Source organism: Poeciliopsis prolifica, unplaced genomic scaffold (genome assembly GCF_027474105.1).
Source record: "Poeciliopsis prolifica strain line A6 unplaced genomic scaffold, Auburn_PproV2 SCAFFOLD097, whole genome shotgun sequence".
Taxonomy (NCBI): domain Eukaryota; kingdom Metazoa; phylum Chordata; class Actinopteri; order Cyprinodontiformes; family Poeciliidae; genus Poeciliopsis; species Poeciliopsis prolifica.
The window spans coordinates 747,636-773,186 of record NW_026562472.1 but is presented as its reverse complement, the minus strand read 5'-3'; the positions used below and the strand labels follow the sequence as shown (position 1 = coordinate 773,186).

Sequence of the window (25,551 nt, the reverse complement as noted above, 5' to 3'; positions counted from 1 at the left end):
GGGAGATGATCCTGCTGGCCTTCTCTTCATCATCTCTGAATCTCTTCCTGAAGTATTCCTCCTTCTGGGGGTCAGTGAACCCTCTGACCTCTGTTACCATGTCAACACACTGAGCAGGGATCTGATTGGCTGCTGCAGGTCGTGTGGTTATCCAGAGGAGAGCAGAGGGAAGCAGTTTCCTCCTGATGAGGTTTGTCAGCAGAACATCCACTGAGCTGGACTCTGTAACATCAGTCAGGATCAGATTGTTGTTGAAATCCAGATTAAATCGACTTTCATCCAGACCATCAAAGATGAACAGAACCTGGAACGATTCAAAGTTTCTGATTCCTTTGGTTTTAGAAAATAATTTATGAATCAGTTCTAATAAGCTGAACTTTTTCTCTCTCAGTAAATTCAGTTCTCTGAAGGTGAATAGAAATATGAAATCAATGTTCTGGTTGGTTTTGCCTTCATCCCAGTCCAGAGTGAACTTCTGTGTTAACAGTGTTTTCCCAATGCCAGCCACGCCCATGGTCATCACTGTTCTGATTGGTTGATCTCTTCCAGGTGGGACTTTAAAGATGTCTTCTCTTCTGACTGTTTCTTGTTTCCTGGATGCTCTTTCAATGCGTCTGACCTCATTCCTGGTTGACCTCTCTAGTTGACCCCTCTGTGATGTAGAGCTCAGTGTAGATCTGGTTCAGATCGGTTTTATTTCCAAGTTCAGCGACGCCTTCAGAGAGACTTTGGATCTTCATCTTCAGAGACTCTTTAAGGTCAGGCTGATACTGACCAACAATATCTGAAACAAACAAAATAAAAACAATTTGCAATATTCTAACAAGCAACCGGACTGATAAAGTGGACAGTTTGGTTCTTCTTCATAAACTTTTATGAAGGAAACATAATTCAATAATTTGAGAAAACTCAATGAAAGTTATTCCAACGTCAGTCTCAGGTCCGGCCCAAGGTATAACCAAACTAAGCAGCTACTTTGGGCCCCAGGGCCACCAAGGGGCCCCTCAGTGGAGCTGATTTTATTTTAATAACGATTTATATGTCATCACAATAACAAAAACACACAATGTCATCATGAAGTGATTTGTTTTTACAATATATTTGATAATGTATGCAGAAATCATTATCATATGGACAAAAAGAAAAAGAAAAAAGCTTGTGGGGCCCCCTGGTGCCTCAATAGGAACCCCACAGTTCAACAGTAACATGAGCTGCAATGTGCAGAGAGAATCTAAATGTCCAAAGCTCCAGTCAGAAGATAAGTTGGCAAAACAATGTCTCAAAAAAGGACTTATCATTCAGGGAGAAAGAAAAGAGGAATAATAGAAAAAAACAAGATAAGGTTTGTTTTAATGTCTTGGTAATGTCATGTTGATAAAAGAGATTTGTGAAGGAAATTAGCTTTATAGCGACTTTGAATGATTCAGTTCAACAGCCAAACATTTATGGTTGTTTGGCTGTTGTATAAAGTTGAGTTTCAACTTGAAATGAGTTGATTCTCCTGCTTGGCTCTGAATATTTCTGAGGTTTTTGGCTTCAAAACCCATGGTATGTTTGATAAGAATAATTAAAACTTCTCAATGTTTGAGATTGTCTAGCAAAATGTTTTCCATCAGGCTTCATGGCTGCTGCATTAATATATCAATGAGCCGCTCTAAGCAGCAGTTGGTGATTTGTTGTTTGCTGCTGATTATTTTGTGACTAAAACAAACATTATTTTACATCAACTTCTAAGTTTGTGAAACTTCTGTTCAAATCATTTGAAGGCTCAGAATCAACCCGGTACTGGTACCGGTCCACATTCTCAGGAGAGAAAGACTCACCTGGGTAAATTAAATTCTTTAGCATTTGGAGTTATGCTTAAGATAAATTAATTTAATCATAGAATGTCATAAATACTGTATGTATGTTGAGCTGCACCAATTACAGTTTTCTGGCCGATTACCGATCTTAAAAAAACCTGACCTGCCGATTTTGAATTCGGCCAGTTCCATTTTTTTTCCTGTCTGAAATTTTGCTAAATATATGAAGAAAGTTGGTGAGTTGGCAACAGTGAGGTGAATATTGTTAACTGTAAACATTCAGACATGACCTTGTGGGCTGGTCTGTTGGTTAAACGTCTCACTGCAGAGCAAAAGAGGACAGAGGCTGATTTTTAAACCTTTGCTGACAAAAATAAGATCAGGTCATAAGATGGACTAAGTATTAGCAGATCACGATCCCCCAAAATTAAGGAAACTGGCACCCAGAAATCAAGTGGCCGATAAATGTATGCTATATTATACATGCATAGGATATATGCAAACATCACCATCAGAGATGCAATACGTTTATAGCAGGTGTGCGAATGATCTAATATTCTAATATTCATTCTTGATTGCAGCCGATCCACATTGTTAGCAGAAACAAAAGGCCCCAAAACCAAATTTCGCTTAGGGTCCCATCAGTCTACAAAGTCTGTAGTCTTCTTTTGTCAACCACCAAAACCTTCAGGATGCAGCCCCACTGAGTGAACTGGAATCAATCTATCTATCTATCTATCTATCTATCTATCTATCTATCTATCTATCTATCTATCTATCTATCTATCTATCTATCTATCTATCTATCTATCTATCTATCTATCTATCTATCTATCTATCTATCTATCTCTATCTATCTATCTATCTATCTATCTATCTATCTATCTATCTATCTATCTATCTATCTATCTATCTATCTATCTATCTATCTATCTATCTATCTATCTATCTATCTATCTATCTATCTATCTATATCTATCTATCTATCTATCTATCTATCTATCTATCTATCTATCTATCTGACTATGAAGTGTCTGCAGAATTAGCAGAACATGATGCTTTGACCAAAGAGCCGGGTGGTTTTGTGTTCAACTAAAAGTTATTTGGGAATCAATTTGAGAAACATGTCGACAGAACATTAAAAGTCTGGTTAACTCCTTAATGTCACTTTCTATTGAGACATAGAAACCCTGAGTTTCACAGTGATTGTTATAAAACATAGCTGAGTTTAACTAATAGTACCTTTTATGTCACTTCTGACCTGTTACTGTTTGAGAAGTTCAGCAGGGAGTTTGCAGCTCAGGTCATTTTATTTCCAGTTTTTCCCCCAGAAATCTTGCTCAGCCTGGCGGTCGGGGCGCCGAGGAGGTTTTCCTGTCAACTTAAAAGATGTTAAGTTGACAGGAAATATAAGAATATTAATGAATAATTATATGTTAAAGGAAAACATCACCAGTGACATCAAATCAAATTTTGTTTGTACAGCACATTTCAGCAGCAAGGCATTTCAAAGTGCTTTACATCATAAACACAAAAACACAAAGTCATGTAACATAGAATAAACGATACATTCTTACATATTACATTTCAAATACAATTCTAAACAGGTGTGTTTTTAGTTGAAATTTAAAGGAAGTCAGGGTTTCTGCTGTTTTACAGCTTTCTGCAAGTTTGTTCCAAATTTTTGGTGCACAGATGCTGAAAGCTGCTTCTCCTCTCTTGGTTCTGGTTCTGGGGATGCAGAGCAGACCAGAACCAGAAGACCTGAGAGGTCTGGAAGGTTGATACAACAACAGCAGATCTTTGATGTATTGTGGTGCTGAACCATTCAGTGATTTGTAAACTAACAACAGTATTTTAAAATTTCTTCTTTGAGCTACAGGGAGCCACTGTAGGGACTTTAAAACTGGTGTTATGTCTCTATCTTCCTGGATTGAGTGAGAACGCGAGCAGCAGCTTCTGGATCAGCTGCAGCTGTTTGATTGATTTATTGGACAGGCCTGTGAAGACGCTGTCACAATAATCAATGCGACTAAAGATAAACGCATGGATGAGTTTCTCTAGATCTGGCTGAGACAGATCTAGAGAAACTAGATCTGTCTCAGATTAGAGGACTAATCTCCAGGATTAGTCCTCTATTCCTGGAGATGTTCTTCAGGTGATAGAAGGCTGACTTTGTATTGTCTTTATGTGGCTCGCAAGGTTCAAGTCCGAGTCCATCACTACTCCCAGGTTTCGGGCCTGATCGCTAGTTTTTAGTTGTAATAACTGAAGCTGTGCATTGACTTTAGATCGTTCCTCTTTAGGTCCAAAAATAATGACTTCAGTTTGTTTTTGTTCAGCTGGAGAAAGTTTTGGCACATCCACACATTTATCTGTTCTAAACATTTATTCAGTGATTGGATGGGTTCAGAGTCACCTGGTGACATCGTAATGTAGAGCTGAGTATCATAGTTATGGTAGCTAATATTATTTCCTGTTATGACCTGAGCTAGTGGGAGAATATAAATATTAAATAAGAGGGGTCCTAGGATTGAACCTTGGGGTACCCCACATGTGACCTTTGACCTCTTTGATGAGAAGTTTCCAATTGAAACAAAGAAATCCCTGTTCTTTATGTAGGATTCAAACCAGTCGAGCACCGAACCGGAGAGTCCAACCAACTCTTCAGTCGATTCAGTAATATGTCATGGTCAACACTGAGGTCCAACAGAACCAGCACCGTGGTTCTGCCACAGTCCATATTTATATGAATATCATTGAATACTTTTACGAGGGCAGTCTCGTGCTGTGGTGAGCACAAAAACCAGATTGTAAAGAGTCAAAGCAGTTGGTCATCATGAGGAAACTATTGAATTGTTTACACACAGTTTTTTCAATAACTTTGCTGATGAATGGGAGGTTTGAGATCGGCCTGTAATTCTGCAAAAGTGATTTGTCCAGGTTGTTCTTTTTTAACAGTGGTTTGATGACTGCTGTTTTCAAAGCCTGGGGAAAACACCTGATGTAAGCGATGAGTTTACGATTTGGATCAGATCAGTAGCAATAACAGGCAGGACTTTCTTAAAGAAATGTGTGGGAAGGACAACCAGACAGCAGGAGCTTGAACTTAATTGACTTATAATTTCTTCTAGGGTTTTATAATTAAGTAGTTGAAAATGGGTCATTTTTTCTGTATTTGTTTTGTTTTGGTACAGCAATGGTTCTGGCTTTGAAGTTGATGTGCAGATTAATCCTCTGATTTTTTGAATTTTTTCTGAAAAGAAGCTGGAAAACTTGTTGCAGGCAGCATTAGATTGGAGTTCAGGTGGAAACGTCATAGGAGGGTTTGTGAGCCTGTCAACTGTTGCAAATAAAGTACGAGCATTATTGATGTTTTTGTTTAACACATCTGCAAAGAAAGCCTCCATTGCATGTTTTAGTGATAGTTACGTAGTCTTTCTTTATAGATGTCATTATGAACGTGAAGTTGAGTTTTACGCCATTGTCGTTCTGCCCTGCGGCAGAGTTGTCTTGCAGATCGAACTATTGTGCATTTCTCCATGGATTTTTTCGTACCAGACACAACCTTTATTTTAGTTGGAGCAATGGAATCAATGATATATGAAACTTTAGACTGAAAATCATCTACCAACTGATCTACAGCATTACAGCTTAAGGGTGAGGAAGAAGAGTAGATTTGATTAAATGTTTCTGCTGTGTTTTCTGTGAAAGAACGTTTTGTGACAGTTTGTCCAAGCGGGTCAAAGAATAAAGAACCTTCAAAGATAACAGCAAAGTGATCCAACAGGGCGACATCAGTTACAGAGACGTTGGAAATATTCACACCCTTACTGATAACCAGGTCCAGTATGTGTCCTTGAGTCTGTGTTGCTTGTTTGACATGTTGTGTTAAACCAAAATTTTCTAAAATATCAGAGAGCTTTTCTGCCCCTCTGTCTTCGGGTTTGTCCACATGAATGTTGAAATCACCAACAATTATTAAACAATCATAATCAATGCATATGAGAGATAAAAGATCATTCAAGTCAGTAAAGAAATTTTCCACATATGCTGGAGTTTTGTATAAAGTTAGTGTCAAAGTTCGTTTGAAGCCTTTAACCTGAATTCCAAGATACTCAAAAGAAATGACCCAAAGACATTTTACTACAATTTATGGTTTTCTTAAATATAGAAGCCACGCCTCCTCCTTTTTATGTTTTCTATTCTCATTTAAAAAATTGTAGTCAGGAGGCGCTGATTCAATTAGTACTATTTGGTCATTATCGTCATTCAACCATGTTTCTGTCAGAAACATAACATCAACATTATACTCAGCGATGAAATCATTAATTAATGAAGCTTTAGCACAGAGTGATCTGATATTTAAAAGAGCTACTTTAAGTGGCTTGGAGGCCAAAAGATTTTCAGTCTGAGGTTCCTTTAGGCAGGAGATCAGTCTGAGGTTCGCATTAGGACCGCTGTATTTAGTATTTGTGTTTTTTGTAAATTTTCTTTTGGTGATCCGGACAGGTAATGTCCTGTTCTGCAGAACCCGGGGGCCAGATGCATTCTGGATGAAGACGGGTGTAAAGATAATATCTGGTCCCCGGCCTCAGACCTCAGAAACGCAGAGTGATGGATCCTCTGGAAAGCCAGGGGCAGGTGGCTTAAATGTAGTGAGGTCTGCTACGTGAGTACTAAGGAGAGACGTGCCGAGGCAAACCTGTTGATTCATTCCATCTGTAAATTCAAGAAACTCTGGTCCGGAAGACAATAAGCACTTTTGGGACACCTTTTGTTTTCCTGGTGGTCGCTTTGTCCTTTGGAGTTTTGGGGGATGGATGTGTTGGTCTTGCCTCACTGTTGATGTTTGAAGGCGAAGTTTCACTCAGAGGCTCAGGCTGGAGTGCAGAAAATCTGCTTTTCAGTGGGATTCCCACAGAGTCAGAATGTTTTGAGGCTCTTGCTGGTTGCTTTGTCCGTGGGATCGGTGGAGGCGTTTTGGTTGTAACTGCTTGTTTGTCTTTCTTTGGCGGAGCAGGTGTTGAAGTTGAGGGTGGGTTTCGGCTCAGAGCCGGCCACGCTGATTCGTCTCCCTGATAGTCGTCTCATTGGATCCGCAGTGCGCTCCCGTTTTGGCTTGGCACCCAGAGCGTTCCAGGGTGAGCTGCTCGGTGCAGGGCGCACGACTTCTCCGTTGATTTGAGGAAGAGTTATTTCATTTCTACAGGGAGCGTTGATCTCAAAGTTCACCTCCAGTAGTTTAATCTTCATTTCTATAGACTGAAGTGGTTGTAAAATATTGCTCATGTCCTTGGAGTTGGGCGGAGGCATTTTGCCCTGGTTTAACTTGGACGTAAAGAAAAGTAAGGTAAAAATAAAAGTAAGAAAATCCCCCAGTCCTTAGGTTTGGAGTAATCCAGTTAAGATGTCAATAATGTAAATATAGCTATAAAAACTGTCGCTTTAAAAATAATTCACAGGCAGAGTTATCAGAAAGGATGAAAGAGAGCAGGATAAGCTGTTCCTCCTTTGGAAGTCAAAGCTCTTATTCTTTGAAATGCTATTTAAAACCACAGCTATCAAGTCTTAAAAACAACAAATGAAAAAAATTCAGTTAAAATAAATATAAATTATTTGCACTTCTGTTAAATTCTAATTAAGTCCATAAGACACCCACGCCTTCAGGGTCCATAAATGTTACATTTTAACATTTTAACATAGACCATAGATATAGAATTTATTTATTGAGATTATCAATGCTGCTCAATTTCATTTAATGTTTTCAGCATACAGAAATTCAAGCACTTTAAATTATTTAACATTCAAATGTAAGATTAAGGAGCTGGCAAGTTTATTTTGTAAAAGTTCAACAAACAATCTTCATATATTGTTTGTTTACCATGGCAACAATCTGATGCGTTTTTAATGAGCACCAAAAAAACGGTTTTGGTTTTCATGGAGCGAGTTTTTCTGATATCCACACAGCTGTGGAAAATAACTCTGACTAAGTAGATAAAGCATTTGATATGGTTTGATGGATCATGTAACAGGAAAAATACCATAATAAAATAAAACCAGTGTGATGCTCGCCTCATGAGGCTCTGAGGCCAACAGGAAAGCTCTTTTACTGATGTTGCACAAAGCAGGTTTTAGTGACGTTGCTGCAGCCCAACAGAAGCTGCTGGTCAGACGTGTTCTAATGCTATCTCTCCCTCAGTACTGATTATAACATTAAAATACTTTGAACTGTTTTTCTGCTGCATAAAAATGTAATGTCAATTGTTAAAAAGGTGATTTAAAAAGTTTGGGTTTGCTAAGAGTGAAATGTTGTTGCTTTTATGAAGTTTGTCTGAGATTTTCCATCCAAAATGTCTTTTTAGGACAGAATACAGGATCTGCCTCTAATGCTGTATGTCTCTGCTGGAGATTATAGGTTTGTGCTAAAAACACTCTGTTAACTGTTGTGGTTTTATATCTTTTTATTTCAGGACTGCATTTTAGAATATGCCTCTGATGCATCTTTTTACAATTTGAGTGATATTAATACTGTCTTAATTAATATTAAATATTCTCATTTTATTATTATCTTTATCTGGTGTTTAGTGAAACATCTTTACTATATATTAATTTATTCATTTGGTTCATTGTGCTGGGAATTATTTAGCATTTACTAATTACAGTGATATAATTTGACATTTTTATATTTCCAGTCACAGACTAGTTTAGAACTACGGTCACATAGATGGTTGAAGTGGAAGCTGATACATGAAACTTCATGGTGTGAAAAGGTTAAAGTTTATGTGTTGTTTCCATCATGAGGTGAGATTTCCCAGAGTACTGCTGGGCTTATGAAGGGCGTCTCAGAGTCTGGAGGTTCTTGTTCACCAGAGATTCGCTCTATGGACGCCGGGAACGATGCTGTGCTGCAGCAGGCAGAGATCTTGGTAAAGTGCAACTTGTTGAGCTGAACCTGCAGTAACCTCACTAAGACAATCAGCTGTTTGAGGTGAAACTGAATGTTGACAGCTGTTGATGACAGATTGATGGTTTTCTTCATCTGCAGCTGATCCACAACAGCGACTGATGCAGGAGGAAAACATGCAATGATGTTGATGAATGTTGTGATAAACCCTGCATTTCTTCTTTTAATTGTTCTGAATATTCCATATTCTATGTATGGACATATTTTCTGATTTCTCACTCTTTTTTTTCACAAGTTTGTGTTTCAAATAGAATCTAAATTGTTCTCATACTTGAACACATCAGTCTGAGTAATTCTTCAAAGTCTACCAAGAATCTGAGCTTCTTTGTTTGAATAACACCAAATAAAACTTTAATTTTTGCACATTTCAAAGTCCATAGACCAAAGGAGAATCACCAAGCCTCCATAGTGCAGTGATCATATCTGGCCACATGATGGAGACAAATCCATATTCTCTGGTTCAGCAACGTGTAAATTGGACTCAAACTGCTTAATTTCACCTCAAGATGTTTTTGTCAACTCCTATCAGCTTTAAACTGTTTGATTCAGATGTTCACCACCACACATTTAGAGTTAAGATTTTTAAACATATATATGTTGACATAATGCAGTATGCACCTCCACGGGCTTCAGCTTTGTAGTTTTTTTAGTTGAAATAAGAAACAGAAAGAACTCAGAAAGGAAGTCTTTCATTTCTCAAAAAAAGCTTGTCCTAATCAAAGCCCATCAAATATATTCTATGCTTTTCACTACCAACATGAGTATCTCAGTTGTTAAACAATGAAATACATGATACATATGAATGTTGTCATAAGTTTAACAACTCTTGACAGGTTTTATTGTCAGTATAGTTGAGCCTTGTCTGAATTTATCTACATTAATACCAACTTCACTTTTTGTTTTGATTCTTTTTAATAAATGTTTGAGATTAATCTGCCAAAAGAATCTCTGATCTTTTGCTCTTCCATAAACCATCCATCCATTTTCTAACACCCTTGTCCCTAATGGTCAGGAGGTGCTGATTCATCTCCAGTCAACGTTTCGGACAAGAGGAACAAGGCGGGGTCACCTTGACAGGTCGCCAGTCTGTCGCAGAGCAATACGGAGACAAACAGGACAAACAAGCATCCACTCACACCTAGAGAAAATTTAGAGAGACCAATTAACCTGACAGTCATGTTTCTGGACTATGGGAAGAACCCGGTGTTAGGATTTTAGTTGGTGTGAGTGTTCTTGCAATAGACGATCTTCGTGGAGTGCATCTGAAGCGCACCTTAAGCGGATCTCCTACAATGGGCGGCAGGATTCTTAAGGAGCGGTGGTGCAGCCAGTCATCGCTCGATGCTCCCACTTGTTGGTCGGAGTCAAATCTAATGTTTTGTTAAGTCTCGGGTCCATAGAAGAACTAAGTAAGTTGTGTGTGTTCCACAGATTGATGACGTCTCGTTTGAATTCTGCCAGGAACTGCACCTGCCCTACTGTCAAGCAGACCACAGATTGACCGGAACATCTGCCTGCCGCCTCGGCACCTAAAAACCTAAAACCTTGCTGGAACCTCCACACTAACAATTCCTACCACCTCCCTCAGCAACTCTCCTTCCCCGACGAACCGTAAGCCTTCTCGCTCCCTCCTCTGCCACGATCCCGTCGTCCTTCTCCTTTCTAAACCTCTCCCCTCTCCGAGCAGCACCCGAACCGACCCTCCGTTTTCCAGCTCAGAGGGCAACCCGGACTCACCATCCTTACAAAAAGACTGTATAATAAATCTTTTGAACTTCTATTTTCATGGCTTGTTGTTTGAAGCCTACATGTGTGTGAAAAAACTAAAATCCAACATGACACCTGGAGAGAACCCATCATGCACAGGGAGAACATGCAAACTCCGTGCAGAGAGACCCCGGATCAGGAATCGAACCCAAGACCTTCTTGCTGCAAGGCAACAGTGCTACCAACTGCCCTCTGTGCAGCCCTTTCCAAAACCTAACAAAATGACAATTTGTTGTTTTTTGGAAAACTTTTTCCAACATGTCGACATTCAAATGTTCAGTCAGAGGAAAAGCAGCTGATGTCGTCCAGGAGGAGCAGAGATTCCTGCCAGAGGACGATACTGCCAAGACTCTGGACCCTCAGATACTAAACAACCACAATACCATCCATCCAAACCTCTTCCACCTTTCTTTACAACCTCTTTGCTCTCCAGTCTCATCTGGTCCGTGTGAATTTTATCAAGAAAACTAAACAGATTCGATTTCAAAACGTTGGAAAATCTTTTTTTAAATAAAATAAAATCCCAGTCCACATGCATCCTCATTCACAACATGTTTGCTGCTTCCAGGCTGCAGGAACTTCAGTTCTGATGGTTCTGACCCGTCTGGTGGTTCTGAGCAGTAACTGCTGTCTCCAGCAGGGGACACTGTCCTAGTCAAAGTCTCCAGCTGCTTCTTCAGGATTCTGGTCCCTTATCATCCTGAACCTCCTGATCTGGTTCCTCTTCTTCCTCACTCATTACATCACATTAACCTTTGACCTTCTAATCAGCCAATTATCACTATTGATCACCACCAATCATCCGACTGAAAAAAAATCCAGTATTTACACCACTGACCTTTGACCTGGAGATGAACCCGTTTCATCACCAGAATGACTCGTTTCCTGATGGAGACTCTGCAGGTGTAGATCCCGCTGTCTGCCACTGAGGGGCGGTCCAGAGTCAGACTGAGGTCTTTAGTCTTCAGTGGGTCGTCACCCATCCTGGTTCTGCTGGTCAGGTTCTGTTCTTCAGGATCATCAGAACCGTTTGGATACACATGGACCGTCTTGTTCTCTCCATTCTTCCACTCCACTCTAGCATCTCCAGGCAGGTAAATGTTGGTTCTGCAGGGCAGCAGGACAGATTTAACCCCTGAATCCACCTTCACCTGCAGAGCTGAGAGACACAGAGGACAAGATGAGAGAGAGAAAGAGAAAAAGAGAGAGAGAGACAGAAAGACAGACAGAGTTCCTCCTGGACCAGGATGGACCCATCAGGTCAAAAACCATGAAGGTATTTCTAGAGAAAATGTTTCCTTATAACTGAGACGTTCAAGTCAGAGAGAAAAGTCCGACAGCAGAGTTTCATCTCTAAGACAGTTTGGGGGGATGTAACTGTTCTGAAGGCAGAACTGAATTGTAGTTTCTGGTTCTGCTCTACACCCAGAACCAGAACCAATCATGGAGAAACAGCATTCAGCTTCTATGCACCATAAATCTGGAGGAAACGTCTAGAAAACTGAAAAGCAGCAGAAACACTGAGATCCTTTATATCTAATAGACTGTAGAGGCAGCAGCTGCTGGTTCTGGTTCTGTTCATGATGTTTCTAACTACGCTGCATTTGATCTGAGCTTGAATGAACAGAAAGATCTGAACTGAGGAGAAGACGCAGCCATTTAGTGAGTTGACCTTTGACATTTAGGACAGGTCACATGATGTCTCACGGCATTCTGTGTCAGAAACATTCAGACTCACCTGGCAGGAAATGATCTTTAAAATGATATAAAGCGCCTGCAGAGACGATGAGAACCAGAACCAACAGAACCAACAGAACCAGCAGAGCTTTGGCCCAAGATGGAAAGTGTTCTGTGGAAAAACAGAGAAATGGTAACCTCACTCTGACCTTTGACCTTTATCAGCAGCTCTGACCTGATGCTCTGACCTTTCTTGACATATTTCAGAACCACCGTGTGTCTCAGGACGTCCTGGCCTCTGTAGACGGTGCAGACGTAGCGTCCATCGTCTCCGTCTCTGGGATTCCTCAGGGTCAGGCTGACGTCTCCGGTCCTCAGAAAATCTTTCTTCATCTCTGTTCGGTGGCGGTAAAGTTTGTCCTGGTTTCTTTGGTTGCTGCTTGAGTGAACCATCATAAATTCTGGTTCTGAACGGGTCCACTCCACTGATGTGTCCTCAGGAAGCTGGGATGATGTTGTGCAGGGCAGAACGACAGAATCTGACCCTTCAGTGACCTTGACCTCCTGCTGATCAACTGAGAGGAAATAAAGAACAAAATGAGCAGAAACATTTGGATCATTTTCTGGTTTTATGTCGTCATTCAGTTTCTGTCTGCAGGGAGAAAATCATTTAATGATCAACATAAAATCAGAAACTTGAATCCATCAGTGGTTCATGTTACAGTTATTGATCCATCAGAGGGTTTGATCAATACATAGCAGATCTATAACCTGTTTGTTCTGTGGAGGCTGAAGACGAAAAACACAAATACTAAATATTCCTGGAAATTCATCCTGTAAATGTTCAGTTTATCCAGTTGATCATCAGAACATAAATAATAGTGTGAAAAGTGAAAGAGGTGATAAATCATGTTTTATAATCTTAATAAATATAAAATCTTTTTAAGAAGTCATAAAATGATGCTGAATATTTATCTAATTCATTTTATATTTTATTTATATTGTTATTTACATGAATAAAGCTGCTGTCATTAAAGAGTCGACTGCTTTACTGTTAAAGACTAAAATAGTGACTGAAGTCAATTATGGAGACTTAAAGAAACATGAAATATTAATGAAAGCATTTCCATTTTGTTATGAATTAACAGCAGAGTTCTAGGTTATAAATCTGTTTCATTAGTAACTCAGATTATAGAAATTATTGTATTAATAATTTAATTATAGAAATAATCTTTTCATCCATTTCTTGGTTATAATGAGTTATTATGGGGATGGTCTCCATGGTTACAGGAACTATGAACAATTATTAATTTTCTCATTTCATCAAATTCATTTATAGATTAGAACTTTATTTTATGAATAAAGTTCATAGTTTGTGTTATGATTGTGCTGCTTGTTTATCTGACCTTTGACCTTTATCAGCAGCTCTGACCTCTGAGCTGATGCCCTGGACTGACCTTTGAAATATTTCAGAACCACTGTGTGTCTCAGGACGTCCTGGCCTCTGTAGACGGTGCAGACGTAGCGTCCATCGTCTCTGTGTGTGGGATACATGAGGGTCAGGCTGACGTCTCCGGTCCTCAGGAAATCTTTCTTCATCTCTGTACGGCAGCTGTAAGATCTGTCCTGCTGGGCGTAGTGTTTACTTGTGTTAGGAAACACATGAATGAACATGGAACGAGGTTCTGAACGGGTCCACTCCACTGATGTGTCCTCAGGAAGCTGGGATAATATTCTGCAGGGCAGAACGACAGAATCTGACCCTTCAGTGACCTCGACCTCCTGCTGATCAGCTGAGAGGAAATAAAGAACAAAATGATCAGAAACAGTTTGGATCATTTTCTGCTTTCATGTCGTCATTCAGTTTCTGTCTGCAGGGAGAAAAATCATTTAATGATCAACATAAAATCAGAAACTTGAATCCATCAGTGGTTCATGTTACAGTTATTGATCCATCAGAGGGTTTGATCAATACATAGCAGATCTATAACCTGTTTGTTCTGTGGAGGCTGAAGACGAGAAACACAAATACTAAATATTCCTGGAAATTCATCCTGTAAATGTTCAGTTTATACAGTTGATCATCAGAACATAAATAATATTGTGAAAAGTGAAAAAGGTGATAAATCATGTTTTATAATCTGAATAAATATAAAGTATTTTTAAGAAGTTATAGAATGATGCTGAATATTTATCTAATTCATTTTATATTGTTATTTACATGAATAAAGCTGCTGTCATTAAAGAGTCGACTGCTTTACTGTTAAAGACTAAAATAGTGACTGAAGTCAATTATGGAGACTTAAAGAAACATGAAATATTAATGAAAGCATTTCCATTTTGTTATGAATTAACAGCAGAGTTCTAGGTTATAAATCTGTTTCCATAGTAACTCAGATTATAGAGATTATTGTATTAATAATTTAATTATAGAAATAATCTATTCATCCATTTCTTGGTTATAATGAGTTATTATGGGAATGGTCTCCATGGTTTCAGGAACTATGAACAATTATTAATTTTCTCATTTCAACAAATTCATTCATTTATAGAACTTTAAAATAGGGAGTCCTGTTTGTTTATCTGACCTTTGACCTTCAGGTGAATCTGTTTCAGGTTCAGTTCTTCTCTTCCATCAAAGATGCTGCAGGTGTAGTTTCCTCCATCAGACTGCTGAGGTTTCCTCAGAGTCAGGCTGAAGTCTCCAGAATCCAGAGCGTCAGGATTCATGGAGGTCCGGTTTCTGAAACGCTGGTTCTGGTTTTTAAGATCGTCTCCGTTTTCTCTCCGTAGGTGAACGGAGTTCGGACTGAGATAACTGCGAGTCCAGATGAGTAACGGCTCATCAGGTGTAAAACCAAAGTAAATGCAGGGCAGCAGGACAGACTCCGCCCCCTGATTCACCTCCACCACTCCACCCAGAGCATGCTGGGAAACTGAGGACACAAGACGAAGGTTCAGTGTAGAAATAATGATCAGTTATTCACTAATGATGAAAGATTTCAGTCTGTCTGCTAAACATCTCAGTGATACTGAACTCTTATCTGATCATGTAACATGTAACTCACATTAAGCAATAAGTCATAAAACTGATAAAACTGCATTAAAATAACTTAAAAATGTAAAACCTGAAAGATTGAAACAGATGAAACTCAAAAAGCATGAATGTGTTTTTTCAGAGTTGCTGTTTGTGGTTATTAGCAGAAATCCTGCTGTCAGTTTTCAGGTTGTTTTATCTCTTGTACAGATTTGATGATAAAGATTTTAGTTTTAGTATCTTGGTGATTGTTGGAGCAGATTTTGTTTCTGTGACTTTATAAAAAACTAAAATTCTTCAAACTTTATTTTTCTGGGATTTCTGGTTCTGATTCTTTATAGTTATAAAATGTAAAACCTTCCAGTAACTTTCAGTCACTTTCTGCTGTGAAACTGATGCGTCTTTGTTGATCAAACAACAATTTGGACATTTCTGTATATTCTACATATTTTTATTACTTCAATAGAACCTCATTGTGAGCCGTCGTCTCAAAAGGATTTATACACAACTACAATCTTAACACAGATGTCTAAAAATTTAATTCTAGTCATAAATACAGTCCAGATGTTTGTTAAAGGATCCAGGATTAGTTGAACATGTTGGCTCAGTATGTTGCAATTTTCCGACTGACTAAAGAATTGCTGTTTGATACAAAAACTCATAATTTCATTCTGAATATCATCAATAGATCAGATTTGTTTTTATGAAACCAGTAAACCAGTAAACCAGAACCCACCAGAACCTGATTCTCCTTTAATGGTCAGACCACCATCATGCATCAGCAGCAGAACATTATGACCACCAACCTGAGACTGAGGTGAATTCAGGAGAAATAAACTACAAACTACAACCACCAGGCGGCCATCTTGGATTCAAATGAACATTTATGTGAAAAATTGAAGACTTGAAGGAAAACCAGAACCTTCAACATCTGCAAACATTCATCACTGGTTTCTGAGGTTAATGTTTCTGGGAGCTAAAGTCCAGATTACTGGTCTGTATGGGTCTCAGTGGTTCTGATGCTGACAGAACTACAACCTGATAGAAAATATCAGAACCAGATCAGCTGCTGAACCCAAACCAGAGAAATTAGATCCAGACAGGAAACAGCAAAGTGGAGCCACAGGTTGGATGGAAGAGACCAGAATCCAACCAGGAACAATAAACCAGTGAGATCTACTGGGAGGACTGGTGAGAGACGAGTCGCTGGAACCAGAACCATCAACCAGCTGAGGTCACCAAGGGTCGGTTATAGAGAAGAATGGACCAGAACCAAGAAGCTCTGAGTCTGATCAGCAGCTTACAGAGACTGGAGAGGATGAGGAGCAGATAGAGGAAGGTGATCTTACCGAGCAGGAGGATCATCATCATCATCATGATCATCTTCCTCTCAGAACAGAGAGTCGTCCATCGGATCCCAGCAGCAGATCACCTCTGACACCAGATCATCGTTTCTACTGGAACCAGCAGAGACACGCAGGAAGAAACTCCACTGCTGATTGGCTGATTCAGACGCTGCTGAACCGGTTCTGATCCAGTTCTGAGGAAAGGCGGGACCTTCAGTTTCCTCATTCAGCCATGGAGCTGTGAGTAGGTTGAAGGTCAGGAGCTTCAGTTTCTTCAGTTTTGTTGGAGTTCAATCATTTCTGTCTCTGTGATCCTCCAGGTCCGTTTACCAGTTTCAGGACCGACCAGAACCCTGAGAAATAATGAGATTTGGTTTTATAAAAACACGCTGCTGAAAATGATCAGGCGTTACAAGCCATAATGTGATCCAAACGGATCAGAACCAGAGTTACATCCAGCCTGGGAAACATTTAGCAAACCTGATGGATGAAACCGAGTCCATCTGCCTTCAGCTCCTCTATTGGCCAATAAAGCTTCAGAACCAACATCACTGGGTCAGACGTAGTGAGGCGTTTACGTCTCGGTTCTTTACAGGCCACAGAACAAAACTAACTTCATCCCAGTCGTGTTACTAACTCACCTGATCCTCCTTCACTACTGAACATAAACTTCTTTAACCTTTGTCTCTTTTAGCCTGGAGGCTTTAAGATGTTCAAATAGTTTGTCTCAAACGTTTCCAACGACAGTTAAAAACCTGCAGAGTTACAAACAGGTTTTAACTTGCTGCAGCCGTTCACTGGAAGATGTTTATCAGTTTCTGTCTCTGCTGTGCAGGAATGTTTCCTCCTTCCTCAGTTTGGGTCGAGGTTCATCTGTCACACAGACGGCCTCACTTTTAACTCTACAATATTTTAATTTAATGTCTGTGCTGCATTTTCTAACAAACTGCTTCTGATAAAGCTTAAAATGTGACATTTTAGAGATTGATTTGCTCTCTGTTGGTGCCTGGTTCTGGTTCTGGTTCTGATCAGGACAGATCGATGGTTTTCCAGCCTGTCAGCTCTGCAACCTCCAGTTCTTCATCCACCAGTTCAATCAGTTTGAACATTCATTTATAACCTGAGAAGCAAACAGAGGAAACGGTTTCATTAGTGCAGATTAGGAGAAGATTAAAGGTAAAATAATAATGAACAACATCTAAAAATGAAACATTACTGTGTAAAAGTTTTAAAGCCGTCAGTTTGTTTTGTTTCCCTCCAAAGATTCAAAATTGGTGTAAAAACGTCTTTTGACTGTGATCAGCTTTACAGGAACATTATTATCTCCTCTGCATCTCCACTGTATTGATCCAGATATTAATCATTTGTTGATGATCTGGGCAGAAGAAAAAGACCCAGAAAGGAGGAAATAGTTTTTATCATCCAGTAACTTGTGGATGTTTGTTGTTAAAGTTTCAGTCAGTCGGATCCATCCAGTCGTCTTTCACTACATGACCGACTTCAGTTCCTGATCCTGTTTAAAATAGTTTTTGTTTACTTTTCTAAATAAAAACAAATGATTAATAAATTACAAACATTTCAGAATAATTCAAGAACCCTGGCAGGAAGGTCAAAGGTCACCATAGACATTAATTAGCATTAGCATAGCTAACAACATTCAGCTGCTACACATTTAATTATCCTTTTAGCTCTGATGCTAAATTATGGCCAGAAAGTTCATTTAAAAGTAAAAAAATAATAATAATAACAATAACAATAAAGAATCTGAAACATAGTTCACAACATTTTTTAAAGTTTAACATTTTCCTAAATGGCAAAAATTTCAAAACTTTTTCAGTTTCTAATCTTTTTTTTTTTCATTTGTATTTTTACTATGGTTTGCTTTTTCACAATTTAGTAAAAATATCCTGTTGTTAAAGATATTTATACCAATTTGTTATACTATACGTGTATTATTATTATTATTATTATTATTGTTATTATTATTATTATTAGTTAAGGAGGAATATTTAAGATATATATGTAAAAATCATCTTTAAATGTGAAATGGCCTTTTCCTTTTGTTTTGGATGTTTTTGTGTTATATACAATTTTTTTTTGTTAAATAATTTTATCAAAGTTGTTTTTGGTTCTAAAATAATTATATCATGCCAGGTATTATCAGAGTTACTGCCAGCGAACAGCGCGGTGTTCCCGACTCCCAGAAAAACACGGTGTTTTGTCAGGAACAAGTTGAAATATTTTTCATGAGATTTTTGGGGCAACATGTGGATTTTTAGCATGAATTGGCCCAGGAAAGGGCTTTCCATGTGGAATGAACCTCTCTTTCTGTCTTCTGCTCATTTGTTACTTTTAAAAAGTTCACTCAGCCTCAGTTTGAGGGGAAGATAACTGGGTCATTTTTGCAATTTGTGTTTTTTTTTTTCTGTTTTTCTAGGTTTCTGACTCGGTTCTGTTCCTGCTCTGCAAATGAAAGCAGTGAAAATCTTACTGAAGTTGTTGAATCAGATTATTGAGATCATCACCTCTAAGAGTTCTTCATGGTGTGAAATGCTGGTTGCTCAACAAAATTACCAGAGGGTTTTATGGGTTCTTTCCAGAAAGTGATCATGAAATCTGTTTTTCCAGATTCCCAGAACGAATCATTGACGTCAACAACAAACAACCTGCAGCAACAAGACAAAAGCACAAGTTCAGAGAGTCGACCTGAAATGAACAGAGCTGGATTTAACAGCCGCCCTGATCCGCCTTTCAGCTTTACCATCTGATCCGTCTCAACTCCCAGAATGCACCTGGTTAACACTTCAACATGGTGGCACCGGGTCCAGTTCTGGTTCTGCCCTCTGACCTCTTGGCCTCCTCCGGCCTGTAGGTAGAGATAGGCCTGGTTCTGGAGCCACAGTGATGCTGATCGGTGATATGAACTGGATTCTGATCCGAATCCTGAGACGGATTAAAGCTGCAGCTTCAACATCAGAACCAGATGAAGTTTCTTCTTCACTAAAGAACATTTCAGTTTGAGTCTCTGAATGTAGGAACTGATTTCATGAACACAAGAGAGTCAGAGAGAACCGGGTCAGAGAGAGAACCGGGTCAGAGAGAGAACCGGATCAGAGAGAGAACCGGATAAGAGAGAGAACCGGGTCAGAGAGAGAACCGGGTCAGAGAGAGAACCGGATCAGAGATCGGTTGTTAATTGTTATTAAAATACTTTTATGAATTGATAATCATTTCAGTTTCAGATGAGTGAAATTTAATTTGCTGCTTTTTTTTTCTCTCTCCCCCTATTGAATCTTCCCATTTAAAAAGCCTCCCTGACATGTGCTTCACACATTCCTCAAGCAGGTCTTGAACTCAGACCCATCAGAACCACAAGCCATGTCTTTATGCAGTGCACCAACCAAGCACCGACCCTTTGATTTGCTCGAACTTCTACAAGTACCTCAAAGTCAGTCTTCCATGTTAAACTTTAAAACTCTAGCTGTCACTCTGGATACAGACTGTGTTCCACACCACAAGCAGGTCTTGTACTCAGACCCATCGGAACCGAAACCCAGTCTATATGCAGTGAGCCACTCAACCACAAGCCAACCTTGCTCCTCCAACTTCTATAAAGTCAGTCTTCCATGTGAAATTTTAAATTCATGCCTTGAGCATCAACATATGTTTCTCAAATTGGGTAAGATTGTGTGGTCTACAGGTGAAGGCATTACAATTCAAGGACAAGGGTTCAAATCCTGGAAAGTAAAGGGATAGCTTGAGATAGGAGGTTAAATTTATCTATTGCTCCTCTGGCAATATTTCTACTCCTTGCTATAACACATTTTTACACAGACTGTAGTTGAAGATTTCCCAAACTGCCATTTCAACCCACAGCACTTTATTGTCTGGGCCAACCAAACTGAAAGCTGTCTACTTTTGTCTTTGAAGACGATCAAAAACCTAAAGGGAAGCTTAAAAATTGAATAACCTTGTTGCTTCATATCAATAAAGTTGTCAGGACAACTTCCTGCTCCCAGGACTTGAACCTGCGAGATCCCAGTCCCTTTCTTTCTGTTCTGTTCTCTGTTTGCATACAGAGAGGCGATGCTGAAGAAAGCAGGGAAAGTTGAGCCAAAAGGTAGGAAGAGTGTAATAAAACAGCGGATAACGGCTGCCGTTCCAGTGTACACAGTCAAAAACTTGATCTGCCAGTTGAATCTTAAAGCCTGTGAACGTCTTTCAGAAATGTAGAGCAACTCATCGGCCTGGCTCCAAATTTTGTGCATCGTTCCCTAGATGGTCTCTTTCCCCCTCGGTCCGACAAGCTTTAACTTGAGGCGGCTAAACAGAACTACTTTGCAACTAAGTTACGAGCGTAGTGGGAAGCCCTCTTGGGCTCTGGTCGTATAGCGGTGCAACAGTGGAGGCAGGTCAGGAAGTCATAGACTAACAGGAAACTGATCTACTGAATAAAGGCCTCTTGCTTATTTATAAATTTAGATTTGTCATTTGAAAGAACAATGGTCGGAAAAAGCCTCTGTTACTCACCAGGGTAAAATTACTAATTACTGTTTTATAATTCTGCACACATGATATTGTACTTTAGTGAAATCACAGTTTCACCACTTTTTAAGAATCAGCAGGATTCCAGCCCTGCACCTGTAATCAAATATGCATGATTCACCAGTGACCACCAGTGGAAAACATTTAACACTATTAACAGTCATCCCATCGAGTTCAAACTGATGTTAGGCCAGTCAGAGTTCAGTTTTTGGTCACTTTAGTGTTTCAGATTGTCTAACATTGTTGAAATTTCATGTCTTGTTTTAGTTCAGGAAACTGTTGCTCTGAAAATATCTCTACCGATGTAGAGAGGCCTTCAGTGACAATGGCACAAACAAATATAAACATGTTTTCCTGTCACAATCCTTCTCATAATGAACCTTATGACCTCTGTCCACTTTCTGCACGACAGTAAAGCGGGCAGATATAAATAGACCAGGCCATTAAAATGGAGGCCCCTGATTGGTCCCGCTCTCCCACCTTTCAGATGCAGAGCTGTTGTGCCTCTTCCACACAGAAAGAGACCCGAACCCGCGCATCAAGTGGAAGAAGAAGACAAAAGATGTCTCCTTCGTCTACTTTGAAGGAAGCTTCAGAGGTTCGTTTTAATCCCAGCTGCGTCCCACTCATACATCAGATAAGCTGATTTAATCATCAACTACTGATGAAGGTCAGTGGTGTGGTGGAAGGTTAACCTTCCATCTTTAAGTCTGAATTGTAATGAACACAAGCTCTCAGCAGGCAGATCCTGTTAATGATTGTCTTTGACCTATTGCCACCTCCTCCACTTCATTAGCCAGTTGTGGCTCTTGCTTCATTAAGAAGCATGTTTATTTGAGCTTCAGCTCTGAATGCTAACACTATGAAACTGGCAAGTTAAGTTGGTATCATTGATGCAAATCCACTCATCATACCCAACTTTTCTGCAAATTGGACCAAATCCTCCGTTCTGTTCTGTTTCAGAACCTCTACAACTGAGAAAACATCCCTTCAGTTCAATATCACTTCACTTGTTTTGACTTAAAACCAGCTCTGAGTAAAGTTGACTGCAGCTGAATTTGCTACTGTGGGGGAAAAAAATTAAAAATTGCAAAGTCTTTCTTCTGCAATGTTCTCAGCTTTCAAGACCTTCCAACATTCCTCCCAGGTCCCTTCGAAGGCCGAGCAACCATGGTCGGGACGACGATGACCCTGCACAGAGTGACCTGCACAGAGTGACCCAGCAGAGAGTGACCCTGCACAGAGTGACCCAGGAGGACGCCAGAGAGCACCGCTGCGAGATCAGCGCGTCCCTGGACACGGTCAGCCTGGGCGAGACCAATGTGACCCTCAACGTCTTGGGTAAGGAACAAACATAAACTGATTTTTGTTTTTTGTTTTTGGACAAACCAAAGTTCTGACTCACCCTTTCTTACTTTGTCACCCAGTGCCACTGCAAACTCCCACATGTGAAGTCCCTGCCTCGGTGGTGACGGGCTCGGCGGTCCAGCTGCGCTGTCGGGACCAGCAGAGCGTCCCGCCCGCCGCGCACTCCTGGTTCAAGGACAACAAGTGAACCAACAAGCTTCGTCACGCCAACGCGACCCATCTAATCAACTCCCACACGGGAATACTGGTGAGGCCGCATGCAGATGAGGGGAGAAACAGAAGGCGGCTCAAGCGTTTATCTTACTAAACTGAGGTTAAAGACAGTTTATCATATGCAGGATTTTAAATGTTTTCAAATTCAGACCATCCATATAAAACCTCTTTTTCATCATCTCAAACTGAGGCCAGGTTTATTTGTATAACACACAGGAGACAGCTGGAAGTGCTTTACGTCATTAAAACCAGGCTAAGCAGATGAGTTTTCACTCAGGGTTTCATCTTCTGACAGTTTGTTCCAGGTTAGCAGTGAGTAGAAACTGAATGCTGCTTATCAGCATGCAGAGCAGACCACAACCTGGGTGGTCTGGAAGGTTGACGCAACAAGTCTTTAATGTATTTCAGTGGTAAGAGTATTTGAAAGTGTTCTACCTTAGAACCGCTCCATGGTTCTGGTTTTAGTGAGAATGTGAGCGCCAGCATTCTGAACCAGCCGCTTTACTTTGTTTTACTACTTTTGGTCTAAAATATGCTAGAAAAACGTGATTCAAACATGACTTTGTGTAAAATCCATTGTAACATTTAATTTTGCCAGGTGGTTCATTTTCTGGATTCCCAGTTGAAGTTTTGCTTTTCCGCAGGAGTTCAAAGCAAAGAGGACAGCGGTCGCTACAGCTGCCTGGCGCCCAAAATGTGCGAGGCCGAGCACATGATAAGGCTGTTCTGTTATGGTCTCCGGCTGTTTCCCCGTCTGAAAGTCCCGTCTCTCTGGTTCCGTAGAGGACGTGAACATTGGTCTTTTTGTTTTCCCGCGGCTGCGTCTCATCTGGAAGGACACAGAGGGAAGAAAATCTCAAACTGACAACTTACCAGTTAGTTTTCATGGAAAACCTGCAGAGATAATTGACTTCCCCTGCAAAAATGTTGGGCCTTCCTGTTCTTATCGGTTCCATTTTGGTCACTGGACTCAAACAAAACCCCTCAGACGTTTCAGCTTGACAAATAAACACATTTTGTTCAGCATAAAGAAAAGGAGCAAATCTTACAAGTCATGCAGACATACAAATGTAGCAGGACGTCTTCCTGGAAGCAGACTAAAAGGAACAACATAAATCATATCCATAATACTTCAATGTTTCAATGTGACTGCTGCTTTACCATTTTAATACTCTTTTGAAAAATAAATCTAAAAGTTCAGAACACATGTTTAAGTTCAGAAATGGGGATAATCTCCCTTCAATTTCTGCAGGATTAAAAACATTTCCACCAAAAAATCTACAGAAAATTTGTCTCTCTTTCCTCTCGTGCGTAAATATGTTTACAGAAACAGAATTCAAACCCCCCCCAAAAAATTTCAAAACATGAAAGGATGACTTTTATCAACACGATTCCTCTTGGCTGTCATGTATTTTAAAATATTGATAATTGTCCTTCCAAATCAGTGGATCCTGGACACGGAAGACGGAGCCGGTGCTGAGAAAGACGTACTTAGAAATGATTCACTTTGAGTCTGAACTGCTCATTATTGTTGTAGAAGACGTCAACTTCCGTCCATGAATATCAGATATAGATTAAAATATTAACGCCCCCCAAACCTAGTTATTATATTCAAAACAGCTTGAAAGAAAAATGTAACTCTGAGGCAAAGAATCCTTGATCTACAAGATCTCTGAGAGGAAAAAGGATCCATGTGATGATATGTTTCCTCACATCTCACAAATTCTGTAAAGCAAATAAAAATCTCTTATTCACTATCTAATTTATTAATTTTGCATCTAATTAAGTAATTGAATGAAATAATCATCTCAGTCCTGCACTCTATGAAGTCTCATGAGTTTTTAGAAATATTAATTATTTGCTACAATTTATCAAGAGTTTATTAAAGAAATGCTATTATTACATTTCAGGCAACAAAGTGTTTATTGTTCAAAAAAATAAATTAATTAGTTTGTAATTTACTCCTAATATTACAGAAAAAAGGCTCAATTAGTTTGGTGATTGATAAGTAAAATATAAGCTCAATAAATACCACTTGCCTAATTTTTATATTAAAATTATTTTATATATTTTAAATATTTAAAAATCCTGTTTATAAATATTTTCTACCCAGAAAACCTGATGTGTCACTTTTAGCTTCGCCAGGTAAAAAAATATCTTAACACCCAATTATTAATTGATTAGTTAATAAAATAATCAACAGATCAGTTTTCCACTATTGATAAACTGCTAGAAATTATCAAGTGTTCAATGAAGGAATTTTGTTATTAAATTTTAGGCAATAATAATTTTTTTATTTAAAATAGTAACTGAATTATTTGCATCTTATTCTAATATTGTAGAAAAAGTTTAAAGTTAAAAATACTCAAAATGTGATTTTGATTTTTATCACATTTTGTTACTTAAACACTTTTAAAGTCATTTTGTTGTGAAAATGAAAAGTGATTTTCACTAAAAAGTGTAAAATCGTTAAATTTGTATTTTTTCTTTGTTAAACTTGAGTTTGTGATCTTTAGTCCTAATGAGCTGCAGGCTGCAGAGCTCTGCTTTAATTAGTCTAACTTACCTTCATCACTGCTGAAGACTCTGAAAACTCTCCTGTTTGTATCAATGTGACTCTGCTCGGCTTGTCGGGCTTTAATTGTTCCCTCTGAGGTGGAGGCCCAGAGAAAGTATTTCTGTGTAAAGATGAAGAAATAAAGCTGGAGTCTGTGAGAAGCCGAGTCCTGCTGGTGGATTTACTGCTGAACAGACGAAGGTCTGCAGGAGCCCAACGAGTCGCTGCAGAGAATCTGGAAAGTCTTTGGTCTGAAGATGAAGAGAATCTGA

General features: G+C 39.3%; 2 protein-coding genes and 1 pseudogene across 2 annotated transcripts in view; 1 reads left to right on the top strand and 2 right to left on the bottom strand.

Annotated features, from left to right (window-relative positions):
* LOC129353782 (gamma-glutamylaminecyclotransferase C-like) overlaps positions 1–25,551 on the bottom strand; it is an 86,215-nt gene that overhangs the window by 19,163 nt on the left and 41,501 nt on the right. The window lies entirely within an intron of this gene.
* Positions 614–22,652, bottom strand: LOC129353796 (uncharacterized). Its single transcript, XM_055023237.1, has 8 exons — positions 22,547–22,652; positions 16,600–17,716; positions 14,802–15,149; positions 13,671–14,006; positions 12,487–12,788; positions 12,275–12,422; positions 11,375–11,695; positions 614–784 (listed from the first exon to the last, which is right to left on the bottom strand). Exons 2-8 carry the CDS (start codon positions 16,631–16,633, stop codon positions 621–623), a joined length of 1,653 nt encoding a protein of 550 aa, XP_054879212.1. The 5' UTR covers positions 16,634–17,716; positions 22,547–22,652; the 3' UTR covers positions 614–620.
* On the top strand, positions 20,683–25,551 carry LOC129353795 (junctional adhesion molecule 2A-like; annotated as a pseudogene).

Excerpts from the sequence above, each read along its gene's own strand:
- LOC129353796 (XM_055023237.1), bottom strand. The coding sequence starts at position 16,633 with ATGATCATGATGATGATGATGATCCTCCTGCTCG. Across the intron at positions 14,007-14,801 it reads GATTCACCTGAAGGTCAAAG|CTGATCAGCAGGAGGTCGAG; the intron begins GTCAGATAAACA and ends ATTTCCTCTCAG. Across the intron at positions 12,789-13,670 it reads GGTTCTGAAATATTTCAAAG|TTGATCAGCAGGAGGTCAAG; the intron begins GTCAGTCCAGGG and ends ATTTCCTCTCAG.